General features: G+C 48.6%; 1 protein-coding gene across 2 annotated transcripts in view; it reads right to left on the minus strand.

Moving 5' to 3' along the window:
* GCC2 (GRIP and coiled-coil domain containing 2) overlaps positions 1–26,093 on the minus strand; it is a 402,205-nt gene that overhangs the window by 125,333 nt on the left and 250,779 nt on the right. For both annotated transcript variants that reach the window (XM_086934291.1, XM_086934290.1), the window contains exons 15-16: positions 17,388–17,465; positions 9,174–9,311 (exon numbers count right to left, since the gene is read on the minus strand). In XM_086934291.1, the coding sequence (XP_086790417.1) occupies positions 9,174–9,311; positions 17,388–17,465 (216 nt within the window). The remainder of the gene's footprint in view (positions 1–9,173; positions 9,312–17,387; positions 17,466–26,093) is intronic.

Raw genomic sequence — 26,093 nt, forward strand, 5'->3', positions numbered from 1 at the left:
AGCATCATCAGAGTCCTCACTGCGAGTGGCCCTGGTCAGCAGGTAAATTTGTAGTGGGCTCCAAAAGTCCTTGGGCCTGCACCGTACAGGCATCGAGTCAGCATAGATATTATATTGGTCCTGACAATACATCAAGTCATCCAGCCATTCCTTGAATTTCGGAGCTCTGCCCCTACCCCACCTACAGGCTATCCGGCGCTTGGCCAGTAACATGGCCACATCCGTAAACCTGCGATAGGTAAGAGGTATGTCCTTTGTGTACCCCAACAGCATAACTAATGGATCAAACGGTACAGCCATTTCAGTCATAGCACCCAACGCCTCATGGACTTGGAGCCAGTAGGACTGGATCGCATCGCATTCCCAGGTCAAATGTAGAAAACCAGCCCCCTCCGCCTGACAGCGGGCACATTTATCATCATCCGCCAGGCGGAACCTGTATTTTCTAACCGGGGTATAGTAAAACCTCTGCACAAACTTATAATGTATTATCTTCAATCTACAACTCGAAGAAATATTAGCAGTAACGCCACAGCAATATGCCCATTGTTCATCAGTGATATCGACACCCAACTCAAGAGCCCACTGTCCCCTCGCATGACTAGGGAGAGTATCACGCTGCTTTCTAATGGTGTTGTACAATTTGGAGACCAGATGCCTACCCTCAGATACCAACAATGCATGTAGTGGTAAAGCAACCCCAGGCTCAGTCGGAAACTGTGGAACTATAGCACGTAGACCTTGCCGAAGCCGCACATAGTAGAAGACCTCCAGGGGGGAGAGTGGCTCTCCACGGAAGAAATGATCCTTCGTACGAAGAGTGCCCTCCAGAAAGAGGTCGCCCCATGTGAGCACCCCGAGGCGTTTGCACATAGTCCGAAACCCAGTCTCCTGTAGCAGGGATAATTTCGGGTGGTATGCAAGCGGCAATGCCGGGGAATAAAGCTGCTCGAGTCCCAGAGCGGTCGCAATATGAGACCACGCATCCATAGTGCAATGCACTGTGGTGGACCGGGTATCTACATCACGCGATCTTCCCAATACCATGCCCTCCAGTGGAAGGGGATGCACTATCCATTCTTCTGTTGCTATCTGCGGCATAAAGGGGGTAGGACGCATCCAATGATAGGCATAATGCACCTGGGCGCTAAGATAGTAGATCTCAAAATCGGGGACATCAAACCCTCCATTCTCGTACGGCAGCGTCAAGGTGGACCACTTCACTCTCGGCTGTTTGCCCCCCCAAAACAGTCTAAGTAGCTCCGAACGGAGGCGTTTAAAAAAATAGGCCCCGGGGTAGTAGGGAATATTCTGAAAACAAATAAAGGAAGCGTGGAAGCACAACCATTTTCACCAAGGAAGCCCTACCTGCCATAGAAAGTGGCAAAGACATCCACCGCGTAATGTTGTCAGCCAATTTAGAGATAGCAACCCCATAATTAAGCCTGAGTGTCTCCTCCTTATCCAGAGAGATCATTATGCCCAAGTAACGCAGGTCTGCATCGCACCACTCTAGAGGATAATCCAGTTGGAACCTCTCGACAGCTGGAGTCAGCGGAAAGAATTGAGACTTCTTCCAATTTATATGAATACCGGACATGCCACCGAAGACAATGAACTTCCGTAGGATCGGATTAAGATTCAATTGCGGATCTTTCACATATAACGTAATATCGTCTGCGTATAGTGACACCCCAATCTGGCGCTGGAAACAGTTAAATGCACTATGTCTATGGAGTTGCCGGATACGCCAGCGGTTCAATGGAGATGGCAAATAACAGCGGGGAAAGGAGACAGCCCTGCCTTGTGCCTCTCGTGATAGGCAAGTGAGGGGAAAGAACTCCATTCACCACCACTCTGGCCACAGGTTGGGTGTACAGCAGTTTCACCCATGCAATAAATATTTTGGGAAATCCCATTCTACACAAAATGTCGATGAGGTAGTTCCATTCAACCGAATCATGAAGATTGCTATCAGTTCCAGAACATTGATGTGCATCTTCCGTTGCTGTTGCGTCCATAGCCCCTGCACAGTGTAATGGAGTACATGAGCTCCCCATCCCTGGAGAGAAGCGTCCGTTGTCAGGATGATCTGTGGCACAGGTTCTTGGAACGGTCGTCCCTTGCAAAGTTTTCGTGGATTCCACCAATGCAGAGAGTTGTATGCCCGACCGCTCACCAACACTAGGTCTTTCAACTGCCCGTGAGCCTGAGTCCACTGACGTGCTAGGCACTCCTGAAGCGGACGCATATGTAGTCTCGCGTGCGGGACTATGGAGATGCAGGAGGCCATCATGCCTATCAACTGCATGAACACTCTCGCTGGAAGCGAGTGTTGGGGTTTGAATCGTTGTATGAGCGATTCAATGCTGCTGACCCTCATTGAATTTGGCTGTGCTGTGGCTGCCAGAGTGTTTATCGTCGCACCCAGATACTGCAGTATGTGGGCGGGCTGGAGGTGGGACTTTGGGTAATTCAGTGAGAATCCCAGATCGTGAAGGAGGTGAATGGTGTGGGACATGTGAGCGGCACACTGCTGGGCTGACTTCGCCTGGATGAGCCAGTCGTCCAGATAAGGGTAGACGTGAATGTTCCGTCTCCTTAGGTGCGCCGCCACTGTCGCCAGGCACTTTGTAAACACTCTGGGTGCCGTGGTGACTCCTAAAGGCAAAACCGTGAACTGGTAGTTTTGGTTTTGGATGGTGAAACGGAGGTATTTTCTGTGTGACGGGTGCAGCGGAATGTGAAAATACGCATCCTTTAGGTCTAAAGTTGCGAGAAAATCCCCCTGACTGAGCAACGGGAGCAGATGCTGCAGGGTCAACATATGGAAGTGCTCCGATAGGATGTGCTGGTTGAGGGGTCTGAGGTCCAGTATGGGTCTGAGGGACCCGTCCTTTTTCGGTATCAAGAAGTACAGGGAGTAAACTCCTGTGCCTCTTTCCTGCACAGGCAGGAGCTCTATTGCCCCTTTTTGCAGCATGACGAGGACCTCCTGCTGCAATAAGTGCAAATGCTCGGCGGACATAGGACGGTGTCTTGGGGGTATGTTGGGTGGAGTGGATGTTAACTCCAGACAATAACCGCACTGTATAAGCTGTCTGACCCACCTGTCTGTGGTGATGGTTCTCCAGACCGGCAGGAACTGCTGAAGTCTCCCCCGACCGGTGTTGTGTGGTCGGGGGGCAGTGACAAGGCGTCACTGTTTGCTGGTGGCAGAGGATCTGGAGTTGTTGTTTCCACGACCCCTGCCTTTGGCGCTGCTTCCACGATATCCACCTCGACTTTTGTTGGTGTATGGGGACTGTGTGTTGCCTTTGTAGTACTGCGTGGTTTGGGAGAGCTGGCCTCTGGAAACGCCTCTAGCGCTTGAGCGACGAAAAGACCCACCCCTGAATTGCTGGGACTGTAAGGCACCCATGGACATAGCAGTTTCAGTGTCCTTCTTAATCTTTTCTAAGGTGGTGTCAACCTCTGGGCCAAACAGGTGATCTGGATTTACTGTTTGATTAAGGATGGTGGTCTGTATCTCTGGCTTAAATCCTGAGATTCTCAGCCAGGCATGTCGTCTCGATTCAGAAAATGGGGTGGTGATGGACAGAGTATCTGAATTAAGCAGAACACTCATACCCAGTCAACAGATCAGGGCTTGACCCATCACCGTTTTTTAGCTCACTGCACCATCCCAGCTCAGAACCTGGCTACATGCAAATTAGTCTGTCCCTGGCCCAGTGCATCATGGGAACAGGGCAGACCAAACTACCAAGCCAATTCTTTTACTGGAAAGGAAACAAGCTTCCGGGGACCGGTTTCTGGCATTACAGCCGTCTTCGGCCCGGCTTGCTTGAATCCTGATGGTGCAGTGAGCAAGGGACTCATGTCTGAGCATACCCTTCCACGCTTATGGTGGACAAAACGATTCAGAAAAGGGGGTGGTGATGGACAGAGTATCTGAATTAAGCAGAATACTCATACCCAGTCAACAGATCAGGGCTTCATCCATCATCGTTTTTTAGCTCACTGCACCATCCCAGCTCAGAACCTGGCTACATGCAAATTAGTCTGTCCCTGGCACAGTGCATCATGGGAACAGGGCAGACCAAACTACCAAGCCAATTCTTTTACTGGAATGGAAACAAGCTTCCGGGGACCGGTTTCTGGCATTACAGCCGTCTTCGGCCCGGCTCGCTTGAATCCTGATGGTGCAGTGAGCAAGGGACTCATGTCTGAGCACCCTTCCACGTTTATGGTGGACAGTCGTCCAGATAAGGGTAGACGTGAATGTTCCGTCTCCTTAGGTGCGCTGCCACTGTCGCCAGGCACTTTGTAAACACCCTGGGTGCCGTGGGGACTCCGAAAGGCAAAACCTTGAACTGGTAGTGTTGGTTTTGGATGGTGAAACGGAGGTATTTTCTGTGTGACGGGTGCAGCGGAATGTGAAAATACGCATCCTTTAGTTCTAAAGTTGCGAGAAAATCCCCCTGACTGAGCAACGGGAGCACTTGCTGCAGGGTCAGCATATGGAAGTGCTCCGATAGGATGTACTGGTTGAGGGGTCTGAGGTCCAGTATGGGTCTGAGGGACCCGTCCTTTTTCAGTATCAAGAAGTACAGGGAGTAAACTCCTGTGCCTCTTTCCTGCACAGGCACGAGCTCTATTGCCCCTTTCTGCAGCATGACGAGGACCTCCTGCTGCAATAAGTGCAAATGCTCGGCGGACATAGGACGGTGTCTTGGGGGTATGTTGGGTGGAGTGGATGTTAACTCCAGACAATAACCGTACTGTATAAGCTGTCTGACCCACCTGTCTGTGGTGATGGTTCTCCAGACCGGCAGGAACTGCTGAAGTCTCCCCCCCGACCGGTGTTGTGTGGTCGGGGGGCAGTGACAAGGCGTCACTGTTTGCTGGTGGCAGAGCATCTGGAGTTGTTGTTTCCACGACCCCTGCCTTTGGCACTGTTTCCACGATATCCACCTCGACTTTTGTTGGTGTATGTGGACTGTGTGTTGCCTTTGTAGTACTGCGTGGTTTAGGAGAGCTGGCCTCTGGAAACGCCTCTAGTGCTTGAGCGCCGAAAAGACCCACCCCTGAATTGCTGGGACTGTAAGGCACCCATGGACTTAGCAGTTTCAGTGTCCTTCTTAATCTTTTCTAAGGTGGTGTCAACCTCTGGGCCAAACAGGTGATCTGGATTTACTGTTTGATTAAGGATGGTGGTCTGTATCTCTGGCTTAAATCCAGAGATTCTCAGCCAGGCATGTCGTCTCAGCATGACACTAGTGTTGACAGCCCTGGCTGCGGTGTCAGCCGCGTCCAATGCACATTTAATTGAAGCATTAGAGATCAGCTTCCCCTCTTGAATAAGCATCTCAGCTGCCTCCTTTTATTCATCTGGCAGGTGTTGCAACAGGGTCTCCAGTGTGTCATAGTGTGCCCTGTCATACCTCGATAGAAGCGCTTGCGTATTGGAAATGCGCCAGATGTTGGCCACTTGTGCTGCCACTCTTTTCCCTGATGCCTCAAACACCTTAGATTCCTTGTCTGGGGAGGATTGGTGGATCGTCGGAAGCGCCGGAGGGACTCGGCGACAGTGGCTGTGATTTTCACCGGCCATATGCAGGTACACGTGTATGCTTAACACGGTGCCCCTATGAGTGGTGCTGGTATGCGCTAACGTAGCACCCTCAAGGTCCACAACTACATGAAAAGACTGTGAATTTCCTACCCCTCATTGCCCTGATGAAATCGCTAAAATTACAGCGATGAAACATGTCGGCTTGAGTATAAAGAGAGTTATGGTACACGTTTACCATTTTTAAGAAGTAGGGTTCTGCTGCATCAGAATAAAACGGTAAAGCAAGCACAACCCTACCACACTTTTACTTATTATTTGTGTGTTTGGTTAGGGGTCTTTATATCGGTTTTCTGTACACTATATAGTGTGTTAGTGGTGTAACGTTTGTCACTATTCATGTTTTTCACATCACTATTCTCACGTCTGCACTATTATCTTCTTTTAGTGCACTTTTGTCTTTTCACATAGAGAGAGTGGCCAATGATGAGAAGTGGGTATACCGGCAATTACTAACCGGGAACCCCCTCGGGTGGTGCTACCGTGAGGTACTCTCTCTATCTTTCACACTTTTCTGGTGGACGAGGTAATTGTGGTCCTGTGTGATTTTAGTACCTACACACATCCCAACCATAGGATTTATGTTATTAGCAAATCCCTGGGGACACTAATAAGAAGGGGTCCCTATTCCGCATGGTTTTGCATATGGATGTGTATACATGTAGGTGAGGCTCCAATTGTTTAAATACTGTGTGAGTGGGGGTCTGCCTCACCTACTCCTTTCCCCCTATATCCCCTATTGATTGTTCTGGGGAGGAGCATCACCCGTTGTCTGAGAATTAGCCCTCTTCTGGGCATTCGAGACGACAAGAGAGTCCAGAGGCAACTGTCCTTTAATGTAGGTAGGATCAGTAGGCGCTGGTTTATACTTTTTCTCAATCCTAGGGTTTATCACCCTGGCTCTGGTAGGCTCCTTAAAGATCTCTCCAGCATGTTTTAAGACACCTTTTAACATAGGTAGAGTCTTGACAGTTCTCTCTGAGACTGAAAAGGTATCAAAAAGGAAATCAACGTCAATAGGGTCAGCATGGAGCTGGACGTTGTGATTTGTAGCCGCCCGTTCAATGAGGGCATTGAACGCTGCTGAATCCTCTGTAGGTGATGTCTTCACAGAATAAAGTTGAGTGTCTTGTCCAGAATGAGGATCACCCGGGTCAGCACCAGCAGCCCAGGGTTTATTGGTATCATCAGGGTCTGTATAGACAGGATAGCTGTACTCATCCTCATCATCGCCCTCCCCAGCGTCCACATCAAAGTAAGTGGACGAGACATCATGAGTCTGTGGAGAAAGTGGTTCCACAAGGACAGGAGTGGAAGCAGAGTCCTTCTTTCTTTTTAGAGGAATCTTGTAGGACTCCATTGGTTGTTCCGGGGCAATTTTTCGCTTGTGGAGGGAAAGTCTGCCCGTTTCGGCATCAATAAAATGTTCTTGTTGTTCTTCTACCGAAGATTGCCGATGCTTCAAGGTGGACACCACCGTCGACGACTTCGGCACCGAGGACACCTTCTCGGGGACGCTGGCGACCGCTCTAGGGGTGAAAGCCTTCGGCGCCACCTTCGGCGGCAAAGTGAAGTGAATGGGCGTCGACGCCTTGTGAGGTTTCTCGACCGGCTTCGAAGGTGGAGGATCTCTTGGTCCGACAGCCGAGGCCTTCTCCTTGATGCGCTGTAGGGAGTCCGTCACTTGCTTGGTGAAAGCGGCGGACGGGCGCGCCGAGTCGACGGGATCCTTCGAGGGCCCACTAGGAGTGGACTCTCGGGGTCTGCCGCTCTTGGCCTTGTCATGTTGACGCGGAGTCTCGAGAACCTTCGGGTCACCGAGTCCTTTGTTGGTGTCGACCGCCTTCGGCGCCAACTTACTCGGCTCGACCACCTTTACTTTAGTCTTCGGCGTGGCAGACTTCGTCTCAACGCCCTTGACTTGAGCCTTTGTATCGACAACACCCTTCTGCTTCTTCGGCGCCCAGGGCTCTGAGGCCTTGGATCCGACCAAAGTAATGCGCACTTTCGGTTTCGAGGCGGGCACCAGTGCTGTTGCTTGTGTCGAGACCGTAGGTTTCACTTTCGGTTTCGATTTTCCAAGGTGCGGCTCAATAGCAATGTCCGTGGCCGAGCCCGAATGCGGGGCCGTAGACCCATCGTAAGATCTTGGGTAAGGCCTAGTGGCGATCCCTCAACCTGAGCCTTATGAATCGGTACGGCCCCAGTGTCAGTGCGAGGTAGCTCTTCGTCCGAGCTATCCTCCATGGCCCCAAAGGCCCCGCCGTCTTCCCCTACCTCGTCGACGACTTCTTCAGCTTCGAACATTTCGGCGTCCGCGTCGTAGTTGTAGTCGACTTCTGACGCGGGAATCGACAGGTTGTCACCGATGTCCCGGTTAGCTTCTTCCTCAACATCCCCGGCACCGAAAATGTCCACAGGCGCCGGTGCAATGTGCTGGGCCTCCTGGCGTGCAGCGCGTCGATGCTTAAGCGTCTTCTTGGACCTGAAGCGGGAACAAGCCATGCAACTGGCTTCATCATGGTCCGGCGACAGACACTTGTTGCACACCGGGTGGACGTCGATGTGGGGATACTTTGAGTTGCAGACAGGACATCTCTTGAACGGACTTCGATCCATGATGAACAGTCGATAGGGTCTGAGGCGTCGACTGGGCCCTCCGCGCCGAAAGCACGCAGGTGTATGGAATCCGGCTCGGAACCGAGCTGGAAGAGTTAGGCACCGAACGCAAGACTATACCGACGAAGAAACTAAAGACCTTTTGGTCTTAAGAAAGTTCTTTATCGATTCCGACTAGAGGGAACCCAAAGACATCCGAACCCAATGGCGGAAAAAAACAATCTGAGGATAGAGTCGATGCCCATGCGCACTGTAGTCCAGGGGAGGAGCCACCTATCTCGTGATACTTCGAAGACTCTCCCAGGAACACAATGTGCGATCATCCGGACCCAACACTAGGCGGAGATCTATGCACAGATATGAATTCAGCAGCCCACATGCCACAAACCTGTCATTGATATGAATAGCTTAAATATGCGGGGATGCATTCTTATGCCTAGGGAGGTGTTTCGACTAAGTGTAAATAGAGCACTACAGTTCTAGTGAACACAAGGAGAAACAATATTTCAACTGGAGGAATTCGCAAGGCTGTATTGAAAGACCCCCTTCATTGGAAATGAAGATGGAGAATCAGGGAAGAAAATATTGAGAACTGTACTATTCTCCTTGCACTAGGTTGTCCAATCTTACATCATTTAACATACAGTCCCAAAGGAAATACAGGGAGTTTGGTTGAATCCAAAGGTGGCACATTCCACGAGGTAGATATACTGCACTGTTTGGAGACTGAGGCCTGCCAGTGTGCTGCAGGGCAGTGGGCTCAGCAACTTTAGAGACTGTATGTAGGAGATGGAGAGAAGGTAAGAGAGTTGGTGGAAAAAGTGCGGCGGGTAATTGAAGAAGGGGAGTTGCTGAACCATCACAATTTATTTGTGCCATGGGTACAAAGTTAGGTTGTCAAATAAAGAGATTTCAACTCTACCTTTGCCATAGTGTACGCATCCTGCAAAGATGCAATTTTTTGCTGGTAAGCGTTTGCATTTCGTTGCTGTTGCTCCATGCATGTCCGCAATTGTTCCTGAAGCCTGTGCTTTTCTGCAGTCAGTTCAGCCACCTGAATCTAAAGACAAATGCATCTTCAAAGATTTGTTAACATTTATAGCGTTCAAAGACAGAACCGATAGCCATTAACATTTGATTATTTTTTTGCCTCAAAAAAACCCTCAAGGAATCATCTTAATTTGTTTATAAGCAACCACTATATGGTGACAACAAAATGGACATGGTATTGTTTTTCCATTTCAGAAACACCAACTTTTCCATGTTTGCTCTTCTTTTACGCTAGCTAAGGTCCAAAGAGATACATGTGGTAAATAGATCACTGAGTGGGAGGAGTTTACAGAGGAAACAGCAACAACATGTATAACACATATTGACCTTTTGTCATCTTGTGTCTTAAATCCATCGTCACCACATGTTCTTCCTGACATAAACCCTAATCAATACTTTAGACATCATCAAAAAGTATGAGTGTAAGAAACGCACTATTATTTGTACCCACCACTCCTTCAACCCCCTGGTAAAAGTTCTCAAATTGTCAGTTGTCCCCAGAGTTCCTGATGACCACCTCCTTCAGACACCGACAATGGGTAGCTCACTATATATACACACACCAGCCCTTGACGGTTTACATATCGTCTTATCACCTAAATATGTCCACAGCTTGTGCTCATTCCACACGGTTAAAATGAACTCCTAAGGGCTGCACAGCCAACTCCTATTAGCAGCCCATCAGCAGCTTAAAAGTCCAGACCTGCATCCCAATTCAGGCGATTTGCAACGCCAGGAGTCCTCCACCATCTTCTTGGACAGCTAAAAACTGCCCCTTAACAACCACCTCCTCCACCTTGAAGATCCTGACTGCATACAATGGCAACTAAGCTAGATGGAGGCATGGTGACCTCTCCTATACGGTTTTATATATGGAATGTTATAGTGTGTACCATCCCACTGGCATATTTTTGTTACCTACTTTTTGAATGTATCATTATTTATGTTAATCATTTCCACATTTTAGCACCAAAGAGGGCTGACTACAACAAAAATGTAAAGTTTTAGTTTTTTAGAATCAGATTTTGCTCCTGCTTTTTGCAGATCGAACTCTAGGATTGTAATCAAAATCACCACTACAAAAATATAATAAAAATATAACAAAAAAACTCATCCTTCCAGATATCTACACTAGTTCAAGTTAATAATTCACTTCCTCCGCTCGGATCACACTTCAAAATAATTTTGTCAAATTTGTGATACATGGGTAGTGTGACTTCCATCACTTAATTATTTCCTTAGTGCTATAGTCATAAAACGAAGATGAAAACGTGTACAAATCCGACTGCAATAACAGTTTAGTGACACAGATGTCACTTGACTTGAGACATAGAATTGAAAGATTTAATTTGAATTTGAATTTATAGAAATGTATATAGCGCGCGTATACCACGCGGTTTCTTGGCGCTTGAAGGATGCTTAATCCGTGGCTGGGGTAGCGGAATTACTGAGGTGGAAAGGCATGAGAAAAAAAGAAAGGTCTTAAGTGCCCTGCGAAATTCGAGGTAGGAAGGAATAGATCTAATGTGAAGGGGGAGAGAGTTCCGAAAGGTGGGGGCAAGGACAGTAAATTTCAGGCCCCCAGATTTCTTTTTCTTGAACCGGGGGACAGAAAGAAAAAATTTAGTCGAGGAGCGGAGTTCTCTGTTGGGGCAATAAGTACTAATGGCGGAGGAAATGAACTCAGGGGCAGTTCCCGCCAAGGCCTGAAATGTAATGCAGCCTAATTTAAAGAGAGCCCGTTCCTTGATAGGCAGCCAATGTAAAGATTGAAGTAGGGGGGTGATGCGATGGAATCTGGGCAGGCCATAAATCAGGCGGGCGGCCTGATTTTGGACTAATTGAAGGCGATGTAAGGCATATGCAGGAGCACTGTTATATACACTGTTCCCGTAGTCCAGCCGGGACAGGACCATCGCCATCAAGATAAATTTAAGGGCAGGGACAGAAAAGAACCGGGAAATTTTCCGTATGGTGCAGAGAGCAAAGAAACAAGAAGAGACAACAGAACTAATCTGAGAATGGGGGGTGAGGTGTTTATTGAGTGAAATCCCTAGGGTTTTTACAGAGGAGGAAGGTGTGGGGGAGGTGCCCAGGGAGGGAGGCCAAAAGTTAGGGGACCAGGGGCTGGGAGTGCAACCGGTGACGACAAGTTCAGTCTTGTCCGGGTTTAATTTCAAATGGTTGCCGTTCATCCGATCACTGATGAACAGCATGACAGACTGGAAGTTGAGTACACTGGTGGGGGAGTGTGACAGATGAAAAATGAGTTGGAGGTCATCGGCATAGTTATACACGGTGACCTCCATTTGCTGAAGTGCAAAGATAAGTGGGAAAATGTAGAGATTAAATAATAAAGGAGAGAGAGAGGAACCCTGGGGAACACCACACCGGACTGAGTGAGGAGGGGCAGTGCATTCAGCCAAGTGGATTGCTTGAGAACGATCTCCCAGAAAGGAGCTGATCCAAGCCAGGGCAGGGCCCTCAATGCCCGCCGCCTTGACACGGGTGAGAAGGATGGAATGGGCCACCGTGTCAAAGGCGGCGGAGAGATCTAAAAGGACGAGGGCCTGGGGAGTGTTGGTGTCTAGCCCCTCTCTAAGGTCGTCCATCACAGAAATAACCACCTTCTCGGTGGAGTGCCGGGGGCGAAAGTCAGCCTGCCGGGAAGCAAATCCCCCACTCTCCTCCACAAAGGCACCTAGGACCTGGGTGACATGGGCCTCCAGGACCTTAGCCAAAAAGGGGAGGAGGGAGATGGGACGATAATTAGAGGGGGAGGCAGGGTCGGCCCCAGGTTTTTTTAAAAGGGGGATGACAATGGCAGTTTCATGAAGGGCTGGAACAATCCCCTGTTCAAGGGAATCGTTAAGGAAGGTGAGGGGGGGGGGTAGGTAGCAGCTCATAAAGAGCCTGCGAAGAACGCGTGCCGGGGCAATATCCACAGGGGATCCAGATTTAACACGGACCAGTAGGGAAAAAAAGGTGTCTCTAGTCAGGGGGGGCAGAAGAGTCAAGTAGGAGGTAGGGGGGGGGGGAGGCTGGGGATCACAAAAAATAAGGGAGTGAGGCGGAATCCCAGCCTTGATAAGGGCAACATTCTCAACGAAAAAGTCGTTGAGAGAGTTGCACAACAGCTGGGATGGAGGGATTTTGGAGGAAGCTCTATCAGAAGAAGACAGTTCCCGGACTATAGCAAATATTTCCCTGGACTGGTTCTCTGCAACCAGAACTCTCCCTGAGAAATAGGCTGTTTTAGCAAGGAGGATGTCGTTTTTATATTCTTTGAGGATAGAAGTGTAACGGGATTTCAAGAGGGGACAATAAGCACGCCTACAGGCTCTCTCAGCTTGACGCACCTCCAGTTTTTTTACCTTAAGGGAGGGAGAGAACCATTTGTTCGCATCATGGGCGCGTTTGACTGTTACACGTTTCAAAAGAGCAGCTTGATCGCAGGCCCTCAGGAGCCAGTTATTCAGAACATTCAGCTGCCTGGATGGCGTGAGATCAGCCAGGTCAGGGTCAGAAGCTGATAAGGAGGAACAGAGGACAGGAATGTCAACTCTGTTCCAATTCCTCGCCCAGGTGTGTTTAGAGAATGGGGTAGTGGGAGAAATACAAAGGTCCAAAGAAAAAGAGATCAAAAAAATGATCCGACCAAGAACAAGGCTGGACAGAGAGAGCGGGTACCAGGGTATTAAGGGTCCAGATTTGATCTAAAGTGTGGCCATGGATGTGGGTGGGGGAAAGGACACGAGAAATAAAGTTCAAACTAAGGAGAAATTCAATGAAGTTGCGGAAAACCACATCTTCTGCTGGATCGTTGGGCCAGAAGTTAAAATCCCCAAGAAGCAGGACCGAAGAGTTATTAATTGCCAGGGTTCCTAGAAGATCAGAAATAGCCGGAAGGAAACGAGGGCAGAACTGAGGGGGACGATAGACAAGGACACACGTTAGGGGGACCTGGGAAAAGGTGGAGTGAATGATCAGGCAGTCGGCCATAGGTAAGGAGGGGAAAGGAAGTATTTGGAAACGGAAATCCGCCCGAGCAACCAAGGCAACTCCACCACCTGCTCGGCCCTGAGGATGACATGGGGGGGGGGGGGGGGGGGGGGATGGGGAGGACAGATAACACACTGGGCAGAGAGTCAGTGCGGAACCAAGTCTCAGTCAAAACTAGCAAGTAAGGTTTAAGTAAGGTGTTAGGTAAAGAAACAGTGATAATAAGGCTTATAAGGGTGATTTTTATAAAGTGCATGGACACAGAAACAATTCCCAGATGTATAAGTACGCTCACACTTAGATCACATGTGCTCAAGAAAGAGAAACATGCCTAGATATTCTCAGGCACACACGATCAGCACACCTACAACATCAAGCACACCTCCGAGTAGATATATTGTCATTCACACAGATGAACAGACCGAAAGGTTTGAGGTACAGTGTAACATGCAGTCAGCCCGTCATGGACCAAGACGCAGAGGTATATAAACAAAATGCACATGCTGGTAAGAAAAACAGATAGTCAAACAGGAAAGGTGTAGAAAGAAGTAAGACATCTTCATGGAGCCATTGCCTCAGACCACCGCATTTACCCTGTCACAGTACATTGACCATTTTGAAAGCATACCACCAGACATGCAGGTACCATGTGCAGAAGTCAAAACACACGCAGGCACCAGAGCTTGACAAAGATCTAAGTGAAGCTGAGGCATTTTTTTTTAGATCAGCTGTCCTGCATTAGCAATTTACAGGCGGGCTCTTAGGGGAGAGGATCCTCAGGGCAAAACAGGGAGTCTTACAGCACAATTCTCCCATATTGTCTAAAGTCATATTCTACAGGCAGTGCTGGAGTGAAACTATAGAAATGTTTGTGTCTGTGCCCATGAGAGAAGTGCACTGGATACCAATCGTTGGGTGCACAACAGGCAAAAACAAATGTCACATTAGAACCTATCTAGAGAGTGTCCGATCAGAAATAGTGAAAATTGAAATTCTTATGGCATGAGAAATAACACCAATTCTTACACAATGCTTAACACTTTTACTGACCCATAAAAACTGCTATGCCAGAAAATAACATTTGATCTAGTACTATTTTATGGCACGATACTGCCATCATACGCCAGGGTGCCGAAGATTATGCACGCTTAACTGTAAAATAGAGCATGTGAGACACGTAGGCAAAAATGACTGGTAATGAGGATACACATCAGAGGTAATGAGACACCCATAGAGGGAGATTTAAAATCATCACTGCAGAGAAAAAACTCATGGGAGACACATCTTTTAACTCCTAAAGGCCAAAATTACCCTTTCACATCAAAATAAAATTCAAAGGAAAGTACAGATACACCCAGAGAGCACCGATGGGAGAAGAGTAAAATACAATCAACTTAGCACTGCAGAGCGTTCAATCGTTAGTAAAGCTTCCTGCCAGAAGTCAGACTAGAAAACAGGATGGTTTAGGGCTTACGAATGAGGACAGCACCATGTGAAAAATGAAATTCCACAGCAAGACACACAGTTAACACCCCTAGGCGCAGACACAGGCAAATAGCTCAGAACTTGATAATAACATATAAGACATGGGCCCACTTTTGGCCCCAGCACATTTATTTATTTATTTTTGACATTTAATAGAGCGCGAACAAATGCCCGCAGGCGTCTCGGCGCTGTACTATTGTAAACTCTCCTATGCTCGGCTTCTTGCTCTTAGAGGTTAAACAACCAGGTTTTCAGCTGCTTTCTAAATGACAGAAGGTTTGGGCTAGATCTAATGGAATGGGGGAGCCAATTCCATAATTTCGGGGCAGAAACCAAAAAACGTCTGTCTCCCCAGGTGACCAGTTTAGTACGGGGTACCACCAGATCATTCAGTTTGGCTGAACGGAGAGGTCGGGAAGGATTGTATAGAATGAGGTGATCTCTCAGGAATTGAGGGGCTTGTTGGTGCAGTGATTTATAAACTATGCACAAGGTCTTAAATTTGATTCTGTTCCTGATAGGGAGTCAATGATAGCTTCTCAAGATATCAGCTATAGGTTTAAATCTAGGGATTCCCGAGAGGAGTCTAGCCGCTGCGTTCTGTACTGTCTGCATTTTCTTGATGACCCTGATTTGAGCATTGGCTAGCAAGCCGTTGCAGTAATCTAATGCAGACAGGACTAGAGCGCTGACTAGAGTCTTGCCTATGCTTTTTGGGAGAAATGGAAGGACCTTTTTTACCAGCCGTAGTTTGTAAAACGCCGTAGAGGCCGTCTGGTTAGCATGAGCCATGAAATTCAAGTTGTCGTCAAAGATGACACCTAGGTTTCTCACCTTAGGGGTTGGTTTAGGCAAAGCTCCAAAGGATGATTGCCACCAAACTGAGGACCAATTAGGACTAAGATGACCGACTGTTACCACCTCGGTTTTTTCGGAGTTCAGTTTTAAACAGTTTGCTGACATCCATTCTCCAATGGCCAGCATACCTGTTTTAAAACTCTCCGCTACAGTTTCCCCATCATTTTTGACGGTCAGAATCAACTGAGTGTCGTCCGCATATGAGGTAAGGTTCATCCCGTGGGCTTTGATGGTTTTAGCAAGGTCCGACACATAGATGTTAAATAGTGTCGGACTTAGGGATGAACCTTGAGGTACCCCACATGGCAAGGACAATCTGTCTGACATGCACTGTTCACAAAGAGCGTATAAAAATAGAATAGAGAATTACAGACCACAGGTCTCTTTTTCATGGCTCATGATGTTATGGAGGTCATTTGGTGTAAGCACATAAGATTTAGTGCAGCTCTCCTTCCCCAACCCACAGGTCCCCTGCTACTCGTGTCATATCTCCAGCTTGGATAGCCTGCATGTGGGCTCTCACTCCATGTAAACTCAATTCCGACATGGACAACCCTGTTTGATGAGGTGTACAAATAAGCCTCCATCAGACACAGAGTGCCCAATGCAAGATCATCAACAGCTACAAGACTATAGGTACATTGGAGTTCACCTAATTAAACACTGCAATACTGGTCGGGGTAGAGGTCGCATCCTTAACATGTATAATACGGAGGATGTGTTCTCCGTGACATAGCAAAAGGAACAAAGGATATGCTCTCCATGACATAGCAAAAGGAACAAAGGATATGCTCTCCATGACATAGCAAAAGGAACAAAGGATATGCTCTCCATGACATAGCAAAAGGAACAAAGGATATGCTCTCCATGACAGCAAAAGAAACAAAGGATATGTTCTCCATGACATAGCAAAAGGAACAAAGGATATGCTCTCCATGACATAGCAAAAGGAACAAAGGATATGCTCTCCATGACATAGCAAAAGGAACAAAGGATGTGCTCTCCATGACAGCAAAAGGAACAACGGATATGCTCTCCATGACATAGCAAAAGGAACAACGGATATGCTCTCCATGACATAGCAAAAGAAACAAAAGATGTGCTCTCCATGACATAGTAAAAGGAACAAAGGATGTGCTCTCCATGACATAACAGCAGAGTGCTTTCGCCACTCATTCTCCCGGCCTTCAGCTAAAGTGAAATATTTTCCACTAGGGCCCTAGAGCCATCCCCAGGCTGGCTGGTGATGTGAGAATGCCCAACACATGTTGACAACCCCAGCCTGAATAGCGACACAGCTGAGCACAATCACAAGGTCAGTGAAGTAGCTGCATCTTGGGCCTCAATCAACTACAAAGTTGGAAATACAACTTGCAATACCCTGCCTCCTTACTCTTCTAAAAAAAAAGACTTGTCATTAATGTATGTAACAGGCAGCATTCATTTATTCAAATTTAAAAACATAAGTGTCAGTACTGACAAGGACGGAGTACAATAATTCTTGGAAGCACAGTGAGGGTTGACATTCCTACTGGTTTTTTCCCTACTGAAAGAAGGCACTTCAGCCGGATAGTGACAAATAATGACATTTTACAAAAGAAAAACACCAGAACAATTTATTTTCTGGAGTGCGCAAATATACTCTTCATTATTTAATTTCCCAATGGTTTAAGTAAGGTATCATAGCATAGTTTACAAGAGCATAGCAGACCATAGCCCAATTTGCATAGCAAATGCTTACCTTAAGCGATTCAACTTGCTGCTGACTTGCTTCCAATTCACCTTTCAGAGATGCCTGTAGTAGAAGGTGGTCCGTTTCCTAGGGAATAAAGCACCTTATTGAATTACGAGCAAAGAAAATCTGGTTGCCTGCATTCAAATAAAACACTGACAATGACCTCTATTAATATTGACACTATGTCAATATGCGGTTGTGCATCCTGCATGGCAAGGCACACACATTATCAATCTGGCCCTATCCTAAATGAAATAATCCCACCAACAACACAAAGCACAAACAGCAGAAAATGAAATAAAATTATCCTGTTATTAGGAGGTTTTTCAGGAAATGAGCACAAGCTCGAAGAGAGATTAGAAACATGAAACAGATTTAGGAGTCTTTCTTTTTCCTAGGACTTGGAAATGGATTTAGCATTGTATGAACGTACCACAGTCTTTCTTGTAAGGAAATGCCTCTTTTTTCATGATCACCTCCAACGTTTTCGACTGATGCTGCTTGTTAGGTCTCGGCCTGCGTAGGCTGCGCTTGCGCAGTCTCGCCGGCGAGATCTTATGTCTCTCAGTGTGGGGCTTGAACCCGCCCCTCTTCTCCATTGGCTGGCTTCCTAAACGGAGGCCAGCCATTGGAGAAGAGGGGCGTCTGTCAGTTTAAGCCCCGTCATTTTGGGATTCGGGGGCGTGTTTTTTCATGTTCTTTCTCATCTCTTCCCATTGGCTGGAATTTTACATTCCAGCCAATGGGAAGAGGAGAGAAAGAAAACACGCCCCGAACACAAAAATGACGCTGCGTTTCTCCGAGGCATTTCTGCTTCGCTTCGGAGAAACGTGGTCGTGTGGAGCGCTCCTCTCTTGTTGAAAAGTTATCTTTAGTAAACAAGCTCCTTTTGTATTTACGAATCAAAGAAAAGTTTTACTGTATTTAACTTTGTGTTAAAATCACAGCTATATTGCGCAGTTGTATATAATTCAATATTTAGGATTGTACAGCCTTATTGAAATCGTTTTACATGTGCTTTTGTTGCCATTTCGATACGCGAGCACTTAGATTTTAACAATGCTTTCTGCCAGCACATTTCACCCCTTAAAACGCATGCGTCAAACTAAGTCCATTTGAACGTGTTCTGCGGTACACAAACGATTTGGCTATATCCCGACACACCCACCTGCGCAGAAAATAACTCTGTCGGGAACGCGGTGGGTAAAGTTTACTCTGATGATGTAAATATGACGGTCATTTTCTAAATATAGCATGCTGGTGGTTTAACTTGGAAGAAATGGGACATTGCCTTTTTTACATTACAACATTTGCGACGTACAGCCTTAAAATAACATGTGCAAAAAGTACACAAAACTTTCATAAATATAAAAACAGTACAGATAGAAAATATTTGTTTTTTTTCCATTCCTCTACCATTGTTCACTTATTTAGCAATTTTACGGTCCGAAAATTGCTGCCTTGGGAGTACAGGTCTATGCCGAACAAATACAAATGTTAAATTATGAAATCATGTACGATTAAGATGGCGGCCGATTTTTTCCCCCCTCTAACTTGAAGCGGCAAGGGGGGATGACGTTGTGCGACAGGGCAGCGCGAGCGGTACTGCTGCTTCTGTTGCCAGGGAAGGAGAGGCTGGAGGTCGGAGCAGGGAGCCGAAAGGAACCGCGTGTTCCCTACAGCCGCTGGAATCCCTGAAGAAGCCATGTCTTACTGCCGGCAGGAAGGTACGGGCAAGGAGGGTTGGTGTGACCAGGGGGTCTGGTCTGAGAACTGACCATTAAGGGATAGGTGGCACGTTTTCAGGTTGTCTATATGCGACGTTTCCATTTGTGGTTATGTATGATACTTAAGGCGATGCAATATCATCCGCGAAACCAAGCTGATACCTCTGTGCAATGAGAAACATTTCAGAAATGATGAAGTTTTAGAATTATAATGTGACGCTTTAGAAATACAAGGATAGATATAGCATGTAGAATGGAAGTCCTGGCCCGAGACAGCAGGTTTTATTTTATTTATTTATTTAATGCATTTTTATAACGCGCAGACTTTACCCGAAGGTGTCAGAGCACTGTACAATAGAACCAGTTACGTTACATGAGAGACCTGTTACAGGAACGGAACAAACAAAAATAGCATGCCGTAGAATCGAAGCGATGCAGGCAAAAGGCACACAATCTCAAGCACAGCATGAACAGCATGCAAGTATGGCGGATGGACGGGATGAGAGTTGGATGGGGTTAGAAGCTCGCACTCTTCCTGCTGCAGTATGGCGATTGGCATGCGGAACAGAAGTCAGTGCAGCTTTACTGTGTGCAGGGCGGCTCGGTGAACTGTCCCGGCCAGCGTGCAGTGTAGACTTGTATTGCTTATTGCGTTATTGTTCGTTTCTAATGTGGCCAGGGACTAAGCAGTAATGGTTTGCTTGCGCATGAAAAGCGCTTGAGTTTTGAGTGGCGTTAAAAAGCAGCAGAGCATGCTTCTCCTTACGGGTGCAGGGCTTATGCAAAAGAGTGTGTGTGTGGGGCTGTGTGTGTGTGTGTGTGTGGGCTCTGTGTGTGTGGGGCTCTGTGTGGCTGTGTGTGGCTGTGTGCTGCTCTGTCTGTGCTAAAGGAGGCAAGAAAGGCGCTAAAAAGAAGATGCAAGTTCCCTCCATTCATATCGTGTTGTTTTGCCGTCTTTCTTCTGCGACCCAAGGTGGCTGAACCTGCATGTGAGTAGGTACGAATGGACGGGATGTGAGTTGGATGGGGTTTCAAGCTCGCACTTTTTAGACCTGGCATCTTTGGCGTGGTTTCCCCCTATCTTTTTACCTCTACCTCCTGTACTTTTGATGCTGTGCTGGATTTCGTTTTGCTGGTTTAGATGCTTTGGACACTCTGCCACTGCTTATCAGTGCCAGAGTGTAAGTGCTCCCTATGGAAATTGTTATCCTGATTGGATATACATGATTGGCATATTTGTATCACCACGAAGTCCCTAGTAAAGTGCACTGGGTGTGCCAGGGCTGGTGATGACAAATGCTACTAGTGGGCCTGCAGCACAGATTGTGCCACCCACATGAGTACCTCTAAAATGGTGTCTCTGGCCTGCCACTGCAGTGCCTGTGTGCAGTCTAGGAACTGCCGTGTCCTCCTGGTCTGTGTTCCCATTGACCAGGCCTAACCCTTCCCTTTTTGTGCACATTGGTCACCCCTATGGGAGGCCCAAGGTACCCCCCTGGGCAGGGTGCAGTGTATGTGAAAGGTAGAGCATGTACTGGTGCAGGTGACATGCTCTGGTAGTGAATTACAGCCATTTTCGTTTTTCACTATTGTAAGGCTATCTTGCTCCATAGGTTAACATGGGGGATGCTGGCTACAGTGGCTACGAGCATTTCTTCCCATAGGAACAAGATAGAACATAAGAGGCTAGTATCCCTGAACTCAGAATTTAATAACACATCTTTTAGGAAAGGTTGTTTTTAAATCCTGTGTTTGAGAACAGCACTTTCAGAAAGTTGCTGTTCTCTTGTCTGACCCTTCTGTGTGCCTTGGCCTGTTTGTGTACTGACTTTCTGGTTTGAGAGTGACAGGGGCTGGGGATTCCCCGGGAGGCTGGCTGAGTCAGCCCTAGGCTGAATGACTGCATTTGCAACCTGAGTGGTGGGAGGAGTTAGCACCTGGGCCTGAATAGGGCTTTGCCTGCCTGCCACAATGCTGGCTCCACTTCCTGCTGGGCGTCTGACGACCCTGCCCCTCACTCTGAAAGGAAAGGAGAAGCCAGGAAAACAAAGTACTCAAGAAACACCCAGAACTGGTTCAGACCAGGCACAGGGCCCACATGCACAAAGAGAACAGAGACTTTAAGGGGTATAAGTACAGGTCCCCTGACAACAGAAAATTAGATCATCCTGGAATCAAGAAGGAACCTCTGCCAAGGAGAAAGCTGAATCTGAAGAAGGAAGACTGTCCTGCTGTTGCTCTGCTGGACTGACCTGTTGCTTTGCTGCCAAGGAGAGGGGAAGGACTTTGCTGTTGTGCTGTGTCCCCTGTCTTGAAGGAATCTCCAAGGGCCTGAGAAGAGCTGGCTCCCTGTTCTGAAGTCCCAGGAACAAAAGGACTTCACACCCAACTTCCCTGAACTCTGCTGAGAGAGTTCTGTCCTTCCTAGAGTGCTTGATCCAGTTGTGGGGCCTCTGGAAGTTGTACCTGTGCTGGGAAGCTTGAAATTAAGCTTGAGAGACTTTTTGCAAATGAAAAGTTATCGCTCGCTGCGGAGCGCATCCTCGACAGTGCGAGAAGTTTCCCGCCGCTACGAAGGTGGAGATCGTCGCAGCGCCTGTTGCCGCTGTCAGAGCCGTCGCATCCTTCATTTGCGGGACGCACCCGATCGGTGCGGGAAGCCTAACAGCGCTGCGAGTGTCGTCGCAGAGCCTGTTGTCGCTGGGTGAGATCGCTGCACTGCTTGCTTGCGGACCGCATCACGTTGCTGCGAGTGTCGTCGCAGAAGCCATCGCATCGAGGAGCTGGGAGAGAGAAGATCACCGCTGGTTCGCGCATCGTCAGCCCGGAGATCGTCGCAACTCCAGAGATCGCCGCATCGTGCCTTTGCGAGAACAAACTTCCTACGGAACCTACGCACCGGAATCCATACAAGTGGCCTTCCTCCCCATACAGACCGGATTCGTCGCAACACGCCCGCTGCTGCACCGGGGCTGTCGCATCGCCTCCCCAGGGTCTCAGGAGCAACGCATCGCTTGTTTTCCACCGCACCAGCTTCTGCTTTTGGAACTTTGTCACAACTAAAGGTACTGTGTCTGAAACGTGACGCAACTGTGAACTTTTCACGCAACTGTGGATTATTTTATCGCAACCTAAAGAACTTTTTATTACAACCTTAAGAACTCTTTTGAAACCATATTCTTGAACTGTGTATGTTGGATTTTTGTCGTTTTGGTCTTGTGTAATTTAGATTAAATACCTTTATTTTTCTAAACGGTTGTGGAGTCAGTTTGTGGTGTTTTCACTGTGTTACTGTGAGTGTTGGTACAAATACTTTACACATTGCCTCCTGAATAGCCTTGACTGCTCGTGCCAAGCTACCTAGAGGGTGAGCAGGGGTTATCTCAGAGGGTTTCCTCCTCACCCCGACTAGAATCAAGGGTCCCTATTTGGACAGTGGTACCTACCTCTGCCAACTAGAGACCCCCAGTTCTAACACTGTTGGTCAGCGGTGGGATTTGAACTTGTATTTGTACTAGACCCACAGTGATTGGTGTACATCCCTAGTGAGTGCAGACCACTACGCCACCAGATACTACTGGGTTTTGATTTTGATTCTTTTTTTTTTTTTCCATTCTTTTTTTTTTTTTTAACCGTTTTTATTGACATTTTCTCCAAACTGAACAGTGCAGTCATCACTACCATAAAGTGCATTATGCATTTCCCCCCATTCCCGCCTCCCCATCCCAGCCATTACCCATGAAAAGGCATGGAATTGGAGGCGCTAGGGGGCGCACGGCGACATGGCTGCCTGAGAAGCAGCTCCGTCGGGCGATCGCCAATTGTGGTGGTTTTCGCCGCTCCCGCCCGGGCAACTGACCCCTCGGCAGCCTAGCGGGATGTCGGAAACGGTGGAGCACATAGCGTGATGAAAATCAGCCACCGGCGGACCAAGACAACCCTATAATCCGCGATTGTCCGAGGAGAGGGGTCCGGGCGCCTGACAAGATGGCCGCCGTGTTGTGACATACTTGCAACAGACGAGCGAAGAAAAATCGCCACGCTAATGTCCAGGAGCGGGAACGCATGGCGGAGGTAGGAATCTGGGGGCTATCCTCCCCGCTACCGCTACATGCGACACTGTGACGCTGCAAAGCCCCTAACTGACATGGCTGGGCACTGGAGGTAATGCCTGACAACATGGCGGCGGCAACGCGAAAAACGCGGGCATTGTCGAGCACTTCCCGACTCTGGTAGCAGAGGGGAGACACTAGCGTTGGCTGGATGCAGCAGAAAAGTGATCGTCTAACGGAGGGGTGCCCCGAGTGGTGAGCGGCGCGAAGAGATAACACAGGGGTGGACATATCAGCGCTCCTGCAGGGTGAGTGGTGCTGGCTACTGGCGATGAGCGCTGGGAGGAACGCGCGATCTACGGTGGGCAGTGAGACCTTCTATCTGCATGGGCTCGCCCTTACATGTGAAGACCTGTGGCTGCCACTACCAAACCTCATCAGCCTAGGTGATCGGGTCGCTGCATATTCATGTGACTGCTGAGCATAGCATATCCCCCCAAGCGACCACGTGTGAGGCGGCCCCTCTTGGTGGGACGCTGGCAGACCCCCAGCAGGCAAACCGGCGAGGGACACACGGAGAGTCAACGACTGGCATACGTTGTGCTTGCTGAAGCGTCGCACCAGCGTGGCTGGCTGCCTACACTAATCACTGAGTGTGGGGTGAGTGTGCTGACCACAGACCAACGACACACCGCCTGTGGGAGCAGGGAGGCCTGTGGTGAAACCTGCGCTGCGGGCTACCGCGCTGAGGCATTCTCTCTGCACAGCTGGGAGGCCAGTAGTACGCCACGTGGAGGGGGTTTACTAGGCGGCACTCGCCCCAAGGCTGGGGTTCAACACGGCGTCGGCGACCAGGCAGACGAGGGCTTCTGGGTCCACGTGCAGGAAGGCAACCTCCTCACCCGCAAGCATGGGCAAACCGGACAAGCATCAACAGAAGCTGCCTTTTGAAACGAAGAAAACGCAGAAATCCACTGACGGGGTGCCGGAGGAGGAGACAGGACAGGCGCCCAACAACAACATCGAAAAGATCCTGCTAGCGATACAATCAAACCTGCAGGACATCAATGGCAAGTTGGACAACTTAACTTGTAGGATGGACACCATGGCAGCGCGACAAGAAAAGCATGGGGAGAGGCTGGACGAGGCCGAAACACGGATCTCCGCAGTCGAAGATGAGGCGCGGGCCTCCACCTCAAAATGCACAGATATGGAAAGACTACTGGAGGTTATTAAGGCGAAGGAGGAGGATTTAGAAGCGCGCTCGAGGCGCAACAACGTGCGAATCACGGGCCTGCCGGAATCCACCAACACAGGCCGCATGGAAACCTATGTGGAAACGTTGTGCAGGGATCTGTTCGGAGCTGAGGCCCTGTCACCCCTCTTTATTGTGGAGCGTGCACATAGATCGCTGGCCCCGAGACCACCGCCCGGTGCCACGCCGAGACCGGTTGTTGCGCGTATCCTCAATTATCGAGACAGGGACACGATCCTACGGCTAGCAAGAGAGAAAGGGAAGATCCAGCATCAAGGGAACTCCTTGGAATTCTATCCAGACCACACAGTTGCAGTCCAGCAGGCCCGAAAAGAATATACTGCAGTAAAGACCAAATTGCGTGAGTTGAACATTGTCTACTCCATGATGTATCCGGCTCGCCTCAGAGTGGTGTGGAAGGAGAAGGCGACGATACTACCGACTCCGAAAGCAGCACAAGAATTCGTCAAAAGGGTCCAACGAGAGATCAGGGACAATGCGCAAAATGATCAACGACAAGACTCGGACTAACAATGAAGGGTTGTTACATGGCATGCCACTGGTGAGTGTACAAATCAGTTACTATATCATGCGTTTTAGCATGACCCTTACTTTCCGCACTTGCCTGGACTGCTGCACACTTGCCTACTAGTTTGCCCGGTGGTGGGGTTGACTTAACATACGCAGAGTGCCTGGGTGGAGAGATCCAGTTGGGACTAAGGGGCTTCTGATCGGAGATGCGACTCACTACTAACTTTGCACTGGGAATGCATTGCAACTCATGCACACCACATGGGGCAGTGTTGGAATAGGCAATGGAATAACACTGTCATCAGGAGGCGATTACTCACTGCAGGCAACTGCGCAAATAGCGAGATGCTGGCCCTTTGTCTACTATGCTCTCTCGATATGATGGAACTGTGGGGGGCGTCTGTCACTGACTGGGGGAGAGCCCTAATGCACTCTGCGCGGCAAGCTGTAAGGGTGTGCAGTGAGGAGTAATGTGCCTTTATGACGAACTATCGAAACTGCAATGATTACTCACCTTGCCGGAATTGTCGCTCAGCCGGTGGCTTGGTTATTGGTTGTTCGGGGGGTTGGGGGGGCGGGGGGGGGGGGGCGGCGGGTATACACCTGAACTGCGCTTAATACAGCTTCTTTAGCATCGCCCACACCTGTACACCAGGTGGTGAGCTGTGCCCCTGGCGGACCTCCACGAGGGTATTACCCAATAAGAGTTTGGTTCTAGCACTATGTTACTGTTTGGGGAAGTTCTGAATTGGTGCACTGTACGGGAATGGCTTCGGCAGGTTGGGGTTGCTGGAGTGGGTGGGTTCTGGGGGGGCGGGATGTATGTTTGTACTGTTAGGCCGACAGTATGTGTAATGTCTTTTTGTACTGGTTCCGAGTTGATCACCGCTACTACTGGCATGTTTGGAGCACCTACTAGGGAGATGTTCAAGGTCCTTATGCAATTGATTAGTATTGAACACTTATGCATATTGTCATTGGAAATTGATGGGGACGAGGGAGGTGGGTAGAAGCAGTTTAAACATACTAACCTGGAACATTAGAGGTTTCTCGCAGCCACGCAAAATACGACAGATTTTTGCAAGCCTGACGAGGTGGAATGTGGACATAGCATTCCTACAGGAATCTCACCTGGCCCCGAATTCAC

This window comes from Lissotriton vulgaris, chromosome 8 (genome assembly GCF_964263255.1).
Source record: "Lissotriton vulgaris chromosome 8, aLisVul1.2, whole genome shotgun sequence".
Lineage (NCBI taxonomy): Eukaryota > Metazoa > Chordata > Amphibia > Caudata > Salamandridae > Lissotriton > Lissotriton vulgaris.